This window comes from Mixophyes fleayi, chromosome 3 (genome assembly GCF_038048845.1).
Source record: "Mixophyes fleayi isolate aMixFle1 chromosome 3, aMixFle1.hap1, whole genome shotgun sequence".
In the NCBI taxonomy this organism is placed as follows: domain Eukaryota; kingdom Metazoa; phylum Chordata; class Amphibia; order Anura; family Limnodynastidae; genus Mixophyes; species Mixophyes fleayi.
Genome location: NC_134404.1, coordinates 127943692 through 127960403, shown reverse-complemented (window position 1 = coordinate 127960403; position 16712 = coordinate 127943692). Strand labels below are relative to the sequence as shown.

Sequence of the window (16712 nt, the reverse complement as noted above, 5' to 3'; positions counted from 1 at the left end):
TCGGAGCTCCTACTATGTAGGAGCTGTTTGCGGCGGCTCCTCCCTTTTTGTATTTTTCTTCAATCAAGCAAGATGATTTGTGGACCTTACAAATATGGGGCCCCCCGGGCCGAAGAACAGAAGACTGCAATCAACATTGCCCCCCCCCCTGTGCAGAACAACTGAAGAGATTTCAAGCATGGACATTTGGAACTACAAATTTATTTGGGTATTTGGGACAGGGGCAAGCATGGACATTTGGATACAAATGTATTTTTGAATTTGTTTACAGCCATTTTTGGATTGAAAGCTGCGGACAAGATAAGAAAACTTCATTGGTGAGTATATCGGGGATTTATTATTTTTAATAAAATATGTGGTGTAAATGAGGGTGTTTACTGTCATTTATTGTGGGTTTATTATTTTTAATAAATGTTAGTGGTTGTAATGACGGTTTTGTGATTTTGTTAACATTTTATATTTTGGAACTACAGGTCCCAGCCAGCCCTGGGTGTCAGGGCTTGTTGGCACTTGTGGTTCTCCAAGTGCCAACATGCCCTGGCTGCCGTGGGTATGCTGGTGCTTGTAGTTATACAAGTAGCAGCATGTCCACACTATTTAGGGCAACCTGGCAGGGACTTGTAGTCCCACAAAACAAAATGGCGTCTGTTTGTTTTTTTATGACTTATATCGCCGTTATTACCCTACGCCCACCGCCCAGGGGTGTAGGAAGAGCCATAGTGCTATCAGCACTGGGCTGGGGAGGCCCGCTCATTTTCTTCGGTGGACCCCACTCACTAGGGAATCCAGCCCAGCGCTGAAGCCTGGGGTTGGTTAGTCATTATGGCAGCGGGACCCCTGCCGCGTGTCCCCTTGCTATAGTGCCTCCAACCCTCGGCTGGTTTGCTTAGTGCTGGTTCCATGAAAATAGGGGGGAGCTGGTAAACCATTGCGATTCCACAAAGCATGTAACTCTTGAGGATGAAGCCCTTCGTACGCTTTGCCAGGATCCGAGGGTGGTCACTCTTTTAAAGTCAGAGGAATACATTCTGGCCACCGTGCTCGATCTTCGGTTTAAAGCGTATGTTGTGTCTCTGTTTCCAGCGGACACAAGTCTACAGCCGTGCAAAGACCTGCTGGTCAGGAGATTGTCCTCTGAAGAGGACCGTGACATGCCACCAGCTCCACCTTCATTTTCATCACTGTTTGTGCAGTTCCAAAAAGAGGAACTGCCATTTCTATTGCTACCTTCTTTCTTTCTGTATTTCCTGTGTCCTGTGGTCTGTTCTGCTAAGGGCATTGTTATTTCCAAGTTATCCAAAAGTTCTAAAAAAACAAATTTAAATTTATAAAAAAAAAATTAAAAAATTAATTTAAAAAAAAATGTAAAAAAATAATAAAAAATTTTCCAAAAATAATTGGAAAAAAATATTACAAAATTTAAAAAAATCTAGCTTGTACTGCTATTTAAAAGTCTAACTACGATCATTCACTGTTGCTGTACCCAAAAATAATAGGTACTGCTATTAAAGTACAGTCCAGTGGTACTCTCCTGTGCCGCAGATAATTTGTAAAAGCTTTGCTTTGCCGAGTGTGTGTAGTTATGTATCACAGGTTTTAAGAAGAGGCACAACACTGACAACCTGTTAGAGAAACTGAGGGAAATAATCTCTCTGTGGCTCACCCCACTTAGACTCTCCTGGGGATTCGAATAACTGCCATTTCTATTACTACCTACTTTCTTTCTCTATTTAAAAAAAAAACAAAAAAAACTGCCATTTCTGGAATTCAGACCATTTGAGGTTTTTTTTATTATATTGTGGGGACCACTCCACTACGCAGTCCAGATACTTTTTTGGTGGAATTCAGACCAGTTGAGGTTTTTTTTATTATATTGCGGGGACCACTCCACTACGCAGTCCAGATACTTTTTTGGTGGAATTCAGACCAGTTGAGGGATTTTTTATTATATTGTGGGGACCACTCCACTACGCAGTCCAGATACTTTTTTGGTGGAATTAAGACCAGTTGAGGGTGATATATTGTGGCCCCGGTACCAAATTGGGTACCGGGACCACTCCACTATGCAGTCCAGAAAGCTACCTTGGTGAAACGTTTTGGACTAAAAACAATATTGTGAGGTGTGAGGGTGTTCAGAATAGACTGCAAATTAGTGGAAATGATTGTTATTGAATGTTATTGAGGTTAATAATAGCGTAGGAGTGAAAATAAGCCCAAAAACTTGATTTTGCAAATTTTTATGCTTTTTTCAAAATAAATCCGAATCCAAAACCTTAAATCTGAACCAAAACCTTTTCGACAGGTGTTTTGCGAAACAAATCCGAACCCAAAACATCAAGCAAATCCGAACCCAAAACACAAGACACCAAAAGTGGCCGGTGCACATCCCTACTTTTTACCTTGAGCCCCTCTCTCCATGTATGAATTCAGTGGTTCCCAAACTTTTGCAGTTCGCGGCACCCTTAGAGTCTCCATAATCTTTTCAAGGCACCCCTTCAAAATAATTACCGTTTTATAAGTAGTTGGGTCAAGAAATGTAATAAGTATTTATTTCAGGACAGAAATACTTGTGCCCCTGCATAATCATCCACGCACTCTGTGCCCCCTCTGCATTCTCACCCTGCCCTCTCCTTCATTCCTTTGCTCCTCCATTGCGGTTTCCTATCACTATTCCCCTCCGTTTCTTACTTACCATACTTGACCTTCTTTCTTATATTTCTTCTGTCTTTTCTTCTTTCTTACCAATTCGGCAGCACCTGGGACCCAGCATCCTCTCTCCTGCCGCTTGTCACTGAATGTTGGGCGTGACGTCATCACGCCCGACATTCAATGAGAAGCGAGGAGGATGCTGGGTCCCAGGCACCGCCGAATTGGCAAGTTTTTTTTTTCCCCTGTTCCCTGGCCACGGCACCCCTGTGACAGCGCCGCGACACCCCTGGGAGCAACCTTTGGGAACCTAGGTATGAATTCATGAGTTATATGAATTGCTAATACAAATTATTTGGTATATTGTTTATATATTACATATCTATTTATTCATGTTATATATTTGAGATATCCTCTATATATAAATACGGTATATATAAGCAAGTTGAGCAGTCTTTGTCATTGTATCTCATGCCCCAACAATCCAGCCCTCTCTGTCACTGGTCTCTCTATGTAGCCAAGGTCAAAATAAAAATGTTTGATGTATAAACCAGCAAAGCATTTTATAACATGAGTGTATGGGGCATATTCAATTGTTTAGAATCCCCGCGGCGTTAAAACTATTACCGTTATTTTAGTAATAGTAAGCTGGATTTCAGCTCGCAGCTCCCTGATCCGCGAGCTGAAATCCAGCGAGAAAACTACCGTAATAAGGGTATTTACGCGCACTATTAACATAATAACGGTAATAGTGTGCGCGCCGCGAGATTTTTGACTATGACGCCAAGAATTGAATATGCCCCTAAGTGTGGTATATTGCTTATTTAATATATGAACCACACCTACACGGAAACACCTACTTTTAATATAATCTGTATCTCTCATGTAGTTACAGAGTCACAGTGCTGTTTTTAATTTTTTGGGTTAATGTTACAGGAATTCTCAGGGACGTTGTTTTAGAAGAGAAGTGAAAATACAACATCAGAAAGAAACCCGAGATGTCACATATTGTGCCCAGAGAGGCTTAATGGTAGTGGTCACGAAGGAACGTCTGCAAGTGGAGACTAATACTATGCGAGTTTATTACAAATAAAAAGACCTCGTGTAACATTTACAAATGTATAAGGTCTCATTCCGTTACAAAACCTAATTAAGAACACTGGGGTTTTTTTCATCTGTCATGTAGCTGAGTTATCTGTCGGTGCTTTAAGGTGCTGGGAAGTTCTCTGCAACATCCTTTAATAGGCTAATGCTTTCCAAACACACTGTTATTCAGTCATTTAGATGACAATCTGCTTCTGGTTTTGACAACACACTGAAGGCCTATCTCGATAGACATAGAGTTTTCACGGATGGACAATTTGACAGATCACAAGGGTTACCTTACAGTTACAGTAAACCTATGTAATAGAGAGAGTTCTTACCCGCACAGGACTATATTATTATAAAAATAACAGTGTATTTATCCTATTTATCTTTTCAAAAACATATTTTTTACCATGTTTCTTTATGTCATCATATCATCAATCTTGTTCATAGAGAGCACTCTTCCAGAATTACGTATACGTTCATTCACAGAGGAAGAAAAATGGTTCTAATGTGGAGGCATCCACAGCTCTGTTAGGAACCCTTCCAGCCGGCACAACACAACCCGGAGTCTACTCTGCCAGTCAGGTGTTCACTGGAGCCCCTGATGGTGGGGACAGACTGGGCTGCAGACTGACAGAGGGTCGTGAAGTGTGTACCGGCTGGGGAGAACCCAGGCAAGAAGAGTCAGGTCCACGCAGAGGTCAAAAGGTCGGCAGCAGGTAACAGTAACGATGAACAAGCTGAGGTCAGAGGTCACAGGCAAAGTAGCAGAACGGGTAAACGAGCCAAGGATCAGGGTCACAGGAAACACAAGCGAAGTCAAATACGAAGCCAAGGGTCATACACGGGAAGTCAAACGTAGATACAGGAACAGGAACAGGAACTGGAACAAGCAGGTAAGCAGACTGGAGCACAGAGCTATAACCGGCAATGAGGTGGCAGACCTCATTGCCTTAAATACTTGAAACAGCCAATCAGGGCCTGGCTCAGATAGAAACCAGCCCCCTAACTTCATTAACCCGCAGGTTAGTAATTCCGTAGAGCGCATGCGCCCGGCTTCTCAATGCCGGGACGCAGCGCTGGAGCGTCTAGTCGTTGCCCCGGCAACAGCTGGGACATGAGAGGAAGTGACGTCCCGGTCGCCATGTCGACGGCCGGGACGCAGGTGAGTGAGTCGCGGCGGCTGGGCACCGCCGCGGCTCGTAACAAGCTCTACAATAGTACAAATAAACTAAAATCACATCTTTATTAATAATCTTTCAAATATTTCTTCACACTAGTCTTCTCCCAAGTGAAATATTAAAATTATGTGATAAGTAAGAATTTGAAAAATGTAATAAAATAGAGGGAAAGAACCCTACCCCTATAGTTCCTCATTGCTCAGCCATTGTATGTGACTCTTTGTTTGAGAGAATACTTTATAAAATTTGCACCTTATTAGTATAAGACATAGTTGATGCCCAAATACCACTACGAAAGTATTATAGTCAGAGAAATGTGTGTTTGTTCTTTATGTTTTGGTGATGCACCTCTCAGCAGAGAGACCAACAGACCAAACACAAAATATTTTTATAACAAATAAGAAAATTTGTCTGTCATTTAGTTTGGTTTACAAACATTCATTTTCAGCTTTGTAATATATTAACATTTGCGTGTAATGAAAAGATGAATCATGCAGCATCCGTCTCTCAGCATCATGAAGACTGGAAGTGAATGGAAACTATGCTAATATGTGAATAGATAATGCTGCATTCTAAAATCTTCATCAGTGCTAATATTTCAGTACCCAGCAGTGAGAACTTCACCACTGATGGTTTAATGATGATATTGTTGTTAGATTTTAATGATTTTACAGCCTTCCTATCCTCCACATTGAGATTGTGTATCACTTACTTTAAATCTGAAACAGTCTACATAGTGATCCATAGTTTGGTTGTGTTCTGGCTGTGGGGTCCAGTTTGTCCTCTTTTTCTTTCTAGGATTTTCTTGTTGCATATCAGCTTGTGATGTGATATCCGTTTTGTCATAAAAGAATTCCTTTAGCCGCAATCTTCGAAAGAATTCTTCCACATCACTGCAAAACTGCGCCGTGTCGAGTGGTTTTGTGGGACAGAATGTAAGTCCTCTGGATAAAACCTTCTTTTCTACTGTGCTTGGCTAATATTGTGAGAGGTTCACAACAGATGACGATGTATCCAAATTGTTATGTGAATTATGTTTTTTGTCTGGCACATTAAGGCCAGCTTTCATCCTTAGTTTGTGGAGTTTCTTTTCCTTATTGATGATTAGGCGATGTTGTAATTTATTAAAGAAATCACGTAGTACTTTCCTGGTTGGATATGGCACAGGTCCCTGTATTGTATTATTTAGGGAATTAATCTTATCTTGGATAGTTCTCCTCTTGCTATAGAAGAGTCCAATAAACAACTATTTATATAAAGAGAAGATCCTCTTCGAACTGCCAGAAGCTGATTATCTGAACTACAGTACAGATAATGGTGATGGTCCATAGGGGGGTAAGCCCATTAAAAGGTTTCATGGGGGAGGCTAGTTAATGAGGGTGGTAGTGTACTAGTGCACAAAACCTTTAAAGGAAGACTAAATAAAAAAAAAAAAAAAAACACAAAAAGAAAAAAAAGAGAACAAAAATACAACTGTTGCCCCCCAAAACAAAAATAAACACATGAAACAGCACATTTGGAATTACTCAATAACCTTGCCCTGTGAGTCACAGCCCTTGCAATAGGCACTTTAGTTCTTATGATTGAACTCTCCCTGATCCCCTATATAGCTCCTCATTGTGTCTAAGGTACTTCCCCTGGATTGTAGTGCATGGCAGATTACTAATTGTGCCACTTTTACAATTAGTTGCCCTTCCTTTGTTGTTTAAAGGTGACCAGAATCAGGGTTTTCACGCAAAGGAGAAAACAAAATCTGGATTTGACAGTTCTACATTAGTCAGTGCCTTACCATTGTCCTCCAGTGACAAGGCAATGATTGGCAGCTTGTTGTGTTGTTGGGTGTGGTGACATTACTATCAGTAAAACAAGCTATTTTAAGTACTTGCTCTGGCATTGAAAAATATCAAAACTGATGAGCTTCCAGATGTGGACATCTGTACTTCGTCTTTTATATTTGAAGTTGTATGTTAACAAACTACAATACCATCCGGAAATGGAAAACAACATTTATATACAGAAAATACAGATTTATTGCACATTTTCAAACACTGAATCAAAATTATACAAAAATGTATTTATTTACATCAGCATATTTATGCATTTCTTATATTGTGAAGAAAATTAAAACTTAAGATACACTTGGTGCTACGACTGAGCACACCTTAATGAAAAATAAAACTTGACGCAGCTTGTCCTATTATGGAGAAGTTGCTATCTCCCAAAAAGGTTTTAAATAGAAACAGCAAAAAGGAGGGCAGTGCAGTACATAGTAGATAAATAAATTGCACATACAATACATAAAACCAATACATGAATATTGCAAATTTTAAGCAGCGGAGATAAATACATCAGACGTAGAACTGATTTCCGCTTCTTATAATTTGCAATATTAATTTCTTGGTTTATAAATTGTAGGCATAATTTGTTGACTCTATACAAATTTTCAATGGTTTATTAATAAAAAAAGGTTGTATGTAATAATAGTTCTCTAAAATAATTTCTGCCACTGTCCAATAATATATTTATTGTTTGCTCATCTACCTTGAACTGTGCTGCCCTAATTTTTGCTATTGTAAAAATAATGCATCATAATATTTTTTATTGACAATGGATAGTATTCTAATATTACATGTAAATAACTGCGTGTCTTCTTAATAGTAGAAACATCCAAACGCAGCAACAACACAGAACAGATATTCCTAAAAAGAAGAAAAGGAAAGTTATGCGGGTTAACATCAAATCTCTAAATGTGAAGATAATCCATGTAGACATTTTTTTTTTTTTTTAAAAACTACTAAATTTAGAGTTGTTAGAAACTGCAATGTATAACAAAGTCACAGGCACTGTAGTGTCTATATTCCATATGTAGACATGTCCAGTTACAAATATTAATCCACATACATTGACTATTTCCACTGCACCAGGAGTGCCAGTATGACATACCACCATATACATCCCCTTTTCCACCACTGATTCTCTATATATTTTTCTAAATAAGTAACTATAAAAGGAGTGCTCTGATATGGTGTTTCCATGTTTTGCATATGGGGGACAATATTCTGTCTCAGGAGAGGTCTATGAACTTCTATAAATTGTAAGCATACAAGTAGAGCCTTCTTACCAATTTTTTCTGCCTGTTAATTCCCAATCTTGTATTATTACTGTGTTTGTTCAATTTTAAAACTCTACTAAGTATGCTGACACTATATAAGTAAATGTTAATAATGGCTGCATGCAAATGATTCTACTTTTGCTAAGGTGGCAAGTGAAATCAATTCTGAAATATCTATCTTACATTCATGAAAACATCTTCAGCATAGTTATCAGTATCGGCGTCCCAGAAGCATCGGGCAGCCATTCTGAAGGGAGAGAATAAATAGGATTAGAGTGGTTTTATAGTAACAAAATATCATGCTAAACTAGATAGAAAGTAAAGTGAAGGGCCTAGAATTTTAGGAAATCATGCAGCTCTTTCAATAAACATAAAAATAAGTTGTCAATGGCAGCAATATAACACATGGAGACTGCTGCACCACTCTACTTCAATGTTTATTTTAAAGCTGAATTGATGAAATCTTAATAGAAATTACTGCCATAATAAAATCATAGATATCCAAGGCACGCAAGGCTCCTAGCGGAAAAAGGCGCTGCTCTCTGACTATTTCAACACACCAACCAATTTGTAATTAAAACGTTAATTTAATGTAAGCAAACATCAATAACACATAGCCATTGCATTTCCACAACATATAAAATACTCTTCCACTGCAATTTATCAATTAACATGAATAAAACATAATGACAAAAATCCACCTCTTAAAGCGCTTGTAAGTTATTTCTAGGATGACTATTTAATCAATCCTATGTGTGATTGATGTTTACTTACATTAAATTAACGTTTTAATTACAAATTGGTTGGTGTTTTGAAATAGTCAGAGAACAGCGTCTTTTCTTTGCCCCCTTTTTTTTTTTTTCTTGTGATTTGTCTTCACAATTTTGGATATAGCGCAAACTATTCCATAAGAGGGCGGTTGTTCTCTGTTATTTTAATAATGAATGTATGAATTGTTTCAATTTTCAAAGAGAACAAGAAGTGAGCTATATTTTACCCAGTAGAGCATCTAATTAATATACCGCAGTAAAATTCTGAGGGTATTGTGTTGTTCCGAAGGCTCCTAGTGCTTTGTATTTTATTAACCAAATCAAAGAGTACTGTTTCTCCCAACAACCCTTAGCCAATAGGTGGCACTGGTTCAGGGGCAGGCTGACTGAAAATCTTAGCCTGTGGGGAACGAGACTTGGCTCAGCCGATTATTAGGAACATTTTAAAAGAGCAAAAAAAAGGAGGTGGCCCAATAACCTAGCCCAAAGCAGCTCAATATTGGACCACCCAGGGGACAGATGCCCCCCTGCCCAGTCAGCCCCTGCACCAGTTACATCTTTGTTTTTCACACCTTCTTTTCAATAAGCAGAACATAATAATCCTAATAAGCAGAACCCTAAATTATTAAGCACAACTATAGAAGTGATGGCTACATAGTGTGTATAGTTCTAAGTGTATAGATACAAGTGTAAACAATGTTTGTTGGGGGAGTTTATTGAGAGACTGATTGAACAACACTGATCACATATGTTTGCTAACCATACATATTCACTGTAGAATGGCTGCAAGCCAAGTGATGGCTGCATAGTTAGTGTGTATAGTTACAAGTGTAAAAAATGGAAATAGCATAATTCGGAGTTATACCGGAGTAAAACAGGAGAAGAATATTATACCCATTACCACAGCAACACAAGGACAACAGTCAGTATTCACCTGAAAACCATATTCCACTCCTGATGTTTCCATCTCTCCCTGGCTTCAGGCTTCACACCACAGGAAGGCTGTGTTGGACTCTGCTCTTATTTTCTACTCAGCACATGAAAGTTTGTTTTATCTGTCAGTTTATTTTCCCTGCAAAATCCCCTCGGCCTGCTCTGCTACTTGTTCAGCCACTCCCTACTCGTGCTACAGTTATTTCGGTCCTCTATCTCATCATTGTACTTTCAATTCTACTCAAGGCTTTATCTGCCATCACAAGTAGGGAGAAAAGAAACTGAGTTTGAGCCACTCTACTCGCTCATGACTCTGCAATAACTCAGCTACTCCATTTCCTGTTCTTTATTACTCTCCATTCAACACTTCCACACACTCCCCTATATGGTTCCCCACATCATGAGTTCATGCTATCCTGACATATAGGATTAAACTACATGTACTGTAGCCTCACTCTGCACTACTTCTCTGATTGCACAGTACATTGAAACTAGGTATTTCTTTTAATTCCCTCATTTTTTGCTATTTTACTCATAAATCACAATACTTGCCAAATTATTTTTCTTTCACAGCATTATCTTTAGCACTATATCATCCCTCACTCATCCTGCAACACACACCTCTGTCCACATTGCCCCTTCATTACTTCACTCACCTCTAGTGAACACTCATGAACTCTTTTCCTATTTAAATTCAATAACTTTAACAGCCGCACCCTGCCACCAGAAACCAAAAGGACACACATCTTACAATCATCTTTCCTACCTTTCTTCCTCCCTGCTTCTATAAGCTGGTGATATATCACCTAATCCAGGTTCCCCTCACTTCTCCCACACACATATCTGAACGCTACAGAAATCCAGCAAACCTCAAACGCATCACCTGTCTCCTCTGTCTTCCAAAGTCCTTTAAAATTTGGAATCCCTTTGGAATGCACGCTCTGTTTGTAACAAACTTACCTCTGTACACGATCTCTTCCTCTCAAACATCCTAAACCTTCTAGCAATAACAGAAACATGGCTAACGCAATCAGACACTGTCTCACCTGCAGCCCTTTCACATGGTGGTCTCCATTTCACCCACACCCCCAGACCAGGAGGCAGACAAGAAGGTGGGGTGGGACTACTTTTCTCCCCACAGTGCACATTCACAGTTCTACCATATGTCCCATCACTCACGTTCACATCTTTTGAAGTACGTACTGTTAGGATTTTTAACACATTCTCTTTGCATGTTGCTGTGATCTATCGCCCCCCTGGACAACACCAACAATTTCTTGAACACTTCTCTGCATGGCTCCCTCACTTCTTATCCTGTGACAACCCCACCATCATCATGGGTGATTTCAACATCCCTATTTCTAATCCACGTTTCAATGCTGCTTCCTAACTACCCTCTCTAACATCCGCACTTGACCTCTCCCAGTGGATTGAATCCGCTACTCATCAGGATGGCCACTGTCTTGTTTTCTCTAGACTATGCTCAGTTTCCGATCTCCTTAATACTGCTTTCCCCCTCTCGGATCATCACCTTCTCAGTGTCAAACTCTTCCAAGTCTCCTCACAACCGCAGGAATATCAACTCTATTGATCTTCAAAAGTGTTCCACCTCTCTTCAACACCTGCTCTCCCCGATTTCTACATTCTCCTCCCCTGATAGGGTAGTACCCCATTATCACCAAACCCTAGCAACTGCCCTTGATCAAGTGGCCCCAGCGACAATACATACTCTGCGTAGACTTCGCTGCCAACCGTGGCACACTAAAGTAACACGAACTCTACAAAAACTTTCTTGTAAAGCAGAACGTCACTGGCATAAATCTTGTACCTCTAATGATTTCATCACATATACTGGTATCTACCACTCCTTTAGAAATTCTCTGGACACTGCAAAACAAACATACTTCCAATCTCTCATCTATGCTCAGGCTTCTAACCCCAAACGCCTTTTTAACACACTTAAATCTCTTCTCAATCCTCCCACCCCAAACCCTCCGACTACCATCAGTGCCCAGAATCTTGCTGCCTATTTCAAGGACAAAATAGATAAGATCAGACTTGAAATGGTATCATCTCCCTCAACAAGCAATCAGCTCAATTCCTTAGTAACATCTTCTGACACTGTCTCTTCATTTCATCCCACAAATGAAGAGGACATTTCTACTCTCTTCACATCTTCCTACTCTACCTCCTCTCCTCTTGATCCCATACCCTCACAAATTGGTAGGTCCCTGTCTCCTTTGCTCATTCCACCTTTAACTAAAATCTGTAATCTCTGTCTCTCTACGGGTATTTTTCCATCACTATTCAAGCATGCAGTGATTACTTCTATTTTGAAAAAACAAAATTCTGACCCAAACTCTCTCTCAAATTACCGCCCCATCTCTCAGCTCCCATGCCCCTACAAACTTCTCGAGAGAATTGCCTACACACGGCTTACACACTTTCTTACAGCAAACAACCTACTGGATTCTCTTCAGTCAGGCTTTCGCTCTCAACACTCCACAGAGACTGCGCTGACAGAGGTTGTCAATGATTTGATCACAGCAAAAACTGAAGGCCATTACGCTCTTCAAATTCTCCTGGATCTCTCTGCTGCATTTGACACTGTTGACCATTCTCTCCTCATACAAACGCTGCAATCCCTAGGTCTTGAAGGCACTGTCCTATCCTGGTTCTCGTCCTACCTATCTAATTGCTCTTTCAGTGTTAATTTCTCAGGATCCACCTCTGCTTCACTTCCTTTATTAGTTGGAGTACCACAAGGCTCAGTCCTAGGTCCTCTGCTATTCTCTATCTACGCCACTTCTCTTAGAAAACTAATAAGCTCCTTTGGATTTCAATATCATCTCTATGCAGATGATGCACAAATCTAATAATCCTCTCCTGATCTTTCACCATCTGTGTTGTCTCGCGTTACTGACTATCTTTCTGCCATTTCTTCTTGGATGTCCTCTCGCCAACTTAAACTCAATCTTTCAAAAACTGAATTAATAATATTCCCACCCATAAACAGAAGCTTCCTGCCTGACAGTTCTATTTCTGTTGACAACATGACCATAAATACCACCCCACAAGCTCGCTGCCTAGGTGTAATCCTTGACTCACAACTATCATTTATTTCCCACATCGACTATATCTAAATCGTGTTGCATACATCTAAAGAACATTTCCAGAATACGCACATAGCTCACACAGGACACTGCATCATCTCCCGCATCGACTATTGCAATTCCCTCCTTACTGGTCTTCCCAAAATCAGATTTGAACCCCTACAATCTATTGTACACACAGCGGCTATCCTATTACCTGCCTCTTCACAGCTAACACAAGACAACAACCCTCTGACCAACATTGCTGTGTGACTGATCACACAGCCCACTCAATACTTTTACCTTTGCATTCTAGCTGGTCCAATGTGCAATATGATGTAGCGCAGTGTCGGGTAACCTGTGACACTCCAGGTGTTGTGAAACTACAAGTCCCAGCATACCCTTCCAGCAATAAGCTGCTATATATTGGCAAAGCATGCTGGGACTTGTAGTTTCACAACACCTGGAGTGTCACAGTTTAGCCAACACTGATGTAGCACATGCCCTTGTGTTTCAAACTCCCATTGTCCCATAGATTCTAAGCCTGCGAGCAGGGCCCTCTTACCTCTCTGTATGTATGCATTACCCAGTATTGTTTTATTAATGTTTGTTCCCAATTGTAAAGTGCTACGGAATTTGCTGGCGCTATATAAATAAATGATGATAATGATGATGAAAGGATTCTGACAAATTGTATCCAATGATAACTTAAGCTCAGCAACTATTAATAAGTACTAACAGTTTGTCACTACTAGGCTCTATAATAGTACAACACTAAACATAGCAGCATTACTTACTTCACTCCTTCTCCTCTCTGCTCACCAATCACAACTTGTACCACCATTTTATATCTATCAAACCCCAATTCTGTGAGAAATAGGAAAAGAAAATTAAATGATGTCACAATGTACCACCTGTGCAGTTTTTACAAAAACTATAAGCAAATACTTCAATAGAAATAATATTATCACTGAGAGCTGAAATGGTCTAGCTCCGTATGATTATGGAAAACATTACATTTCATGCTACTTTTTGTTTACTGTTACCTTTAAGTTGATCTTTTATTGTCTCTGACAAAAAACGAGTCAGTTGTGGAACCTCTTCAGGTATATACTGTTTGGTTTTGAGTTCTTTCTTCAGCACCGATTGAATGCAATCCTTTACTACTGCCGTTCTAAACCTAGTAAGAAAATAATATTATTATCATTATCTAGGACACAAACCATCAAACACAATCTTATATTAAGAATAATCTTAGGATACATTTCACCTAGCCAACATTAACAGTCATCAGGGAAAATGATTTTGTACACAACGGGCAGTGAAGTCACGTAGTTTACTATATATATTATGTATTGTGTGGATATCACTTACACCTCCTTTATGATGCACAGTGCTAAACTGTTTGCACCTGTGCCCCTCTTTGCTTTCAAGAGATGCCCACTTTAGAACCACCTCCTTCATTAAATAAAGCCTTTCCATTTGTCTTTTAAGCTAATGCTCAATTTAGCCTAACTTATGAATTAATCATGACACCTATAGGGCATTGGGACAATCTTTATTACACAGCGCTCTTTTTTGTACATTTGAAACTTGTTTTACATTGGACAAAGTACTCCCAGACATGCGATTCCCTACATGATACAACAAGGCCCTAATCTAAATATATATATATATATATATATATATATATATATATATATATATAAAAGATAAAATGAGATTGAATAAGTGTTTTTCCAGCTCTAGAAAACCCAGGAGAGGTACAGTGTTTGGTTCATTTTTCAATCTATCATTCTGCATGTAGTAAACCAATACCAATAGAAAACAGACAGTTATAGTAAATGGAGTGCATTCACAGGGGAAAAGGTGACCAGTGGAGTACTCCAAGGGCCTGTGCTTTTTATTATCTTTATTGGTGACATTACAAATGGTATTGAAGTGAAAGTATGCCTTTTTGCAGATGATACAAAGATATACAACGGGGTAGACACACCAAGGAGGGGTAAAACAAATGACTGATGATCTATGTAGCCTGGAGGAATGGTCAAGAGAGTGGCAACTACAGTTTAATGCCCAAAAATGCAAAATCATGCACTTGGATCTCAAAAACCCAAATGCTAAATATAATATTAATGGCACTACAAAGGAAACTACAGAGGAGGTAAACGATCTAGGAGGGACTATTTCAGGTGACAAAGGCAGGTAAGCAATGTAACAAAGCAATGAGAAACACAAGTCAGATGCTTGGTTGCATAGGGAGAGGAATCAGTAGCAGAAAGAAAAGAAGTAACAAGGTCACTGTATTGGCCATTGGTACGGCCTCATCTAGAACACTGTTTTAGTTCTGGAGTCCATATCTCCAGAAGGATATAAATATACTAGAGACTGTACAAAGAAGGGCAACTAAAAAGGTGCATGGCCTACAGCACAAAACTTACCAGGGTAAAACTAAAAGATCTTAATATGTATAGTTTGAAGCAGAGAAGTGAAAGGCAATGATAGAAACTTTCGACTATATCAAGTGTTTTAACAAGGTACAGGAGGGAAACATTCTTCAAAGGAAGAGATGTATTAGAACACAAGGATATGCACTGAAACTGGAAGGAAATAGGTTCAGAGGAAATTTGAGGAAATACTACTTCACAGAAAAGGTAGTGAATAAGTGGAATATCCTCCCATCACAGGTGGTAGAGACTAATACAGTAGAACAGTTTAAACATGCTTGAGATATACATAAGGATATCTTTACAAAGATTAAAACCAAATAGGGTTTGAGATTACCATAGGTTAATAAAAAATGCTTATCAAATGATATGTTTTTATATAATGTATTTACTTATAGTACAAGTTACAATTTTGTTTTGAGGTGTGGAACGCATTGCATGTCTTGTGACTAAGTAGCTCTTTCAATTAAGAAACGTTACCACACACAAGATGTAGTGAACATGCCTGACTATACATTTGAGTTGCATTTCTAATAAAACAAAATAAACGTGTACATCCAGCAGAAGGCACTGCCACTAAGTTACCATAAATAAACGGACATTTACACCCGTGCAGATAATAGACTGACATACAGTACGTAGTGTAGAGATCTGCACTCACTTGTGTTGGAAGTTAGGCCGAATGCTGTATGAATTATCTCCGCTTTCCCCCATGGCTGTGTAGAAACCAGCTGAACAGCACAACGTAAGAATGTCTCCAGCGTGCCCGTCACCATGGTAACCAGCACCGCCATGCGTCACGTCCGGTCTAGTGGACAGGAGCACTTCCGGTGACTACACTGATTTAAGAGAAGGGCTGAGCTCTGCCGCGGTGTTATCTTGTCATCGTGAAAGTGGCTACTAGATTATACTCCTTACTCGGAGATGTAATATGCACAATGTCGTCGGAAAACTAATGGGATGTACGTGGTCACAGCGCCTGCTGCTGTTTGCCGATAGAAGTTTTCCAAGGAGGGTTCTAACTATTATAAACTAATCAGTCATAACATCTGTTTTGTGTGGCTATGTGCAGTACAAATACCCGATCATGCGGAACATTTTCATTTCTAATGTTCCAGGGATGCACTTTAGGTCACAATCTAGTAGAAGTGCTGTTATTATTATTATGTACATAAAACATGCTTGTTTTCATATCTATCAATCAGCACTCAGACACAATGCCCTGGCTCTCTTCAATCTCCACTTCATTAGTGTAAAAATGATTACATTTGTGCCCCTTAAGCAAGCCTGAAGTGATGGGGGGTGTAAGTATAGTGGCCTGTTCTCAGCAGCTCTTGCTGATGAACGGTAACACTGCCAGGTTTTCAATAAGGTGACAGTGCTGTGATCAGTGTTCGACAGGGTCAAGCTGACCAAGGGGTCTATTATACCCCATTCATACT

At 39.6% G+C, this 16712-nt stretch overlaps 1 protein-coding gene across 1 annotated transcript; it reads right to left on the bottom strand.

The window, feature by feature from the left end:
• Positions 1-6969: 6969 nt before the first annotated feature.
• On the bottom strand, positions 6970-16121 carry DYNLT2B (dynein light chain Tctex-type 2B). Its single transcript, XM_075200591.1, has 5 exons — positions 15932-16121; positions 13870-14003; positions 13621-13690; positions 8212-8275; positions 6970-7615 (listed from the first exon to the last, which is right to left on the bottom strand). Exons 1-5 carry the CDS (start codon positions 15982-15984, stop codon positions 7568-7570), a joined length of 369 nt encoding a protein of 122 aa, XP_075056692.1. The 5' UTR covers positions 15985-16121; the 3' UTR covers positions 6970-7567.
• Between the last annotated feature and the right edge of the window lie 591 nt (positions 16122-16712).

Coding starts and splice junctions, on each gene's coding strand:
- DYNLT2B (XM_075200591.1), bottom strand. CDS start 15,984: ATGGGGGAAAGCGGAGATAATTCATACAGCATTCGGCCTAACTTCCAA. Junction 13,691..13,869: donor AATAAAAGATCAACTTAAAG/GTAACAGTAAAC, acceptor TATTTCTCACAG/AATTGGGGTTTGATAGATAT. Junction 7,616..8,211: donor CTGAAGATGTTTTCATGAAT/GTAAGATAGATA, acceptor TCTTCTTTTTAG/GAATATCTGTTCTGTGTTGT.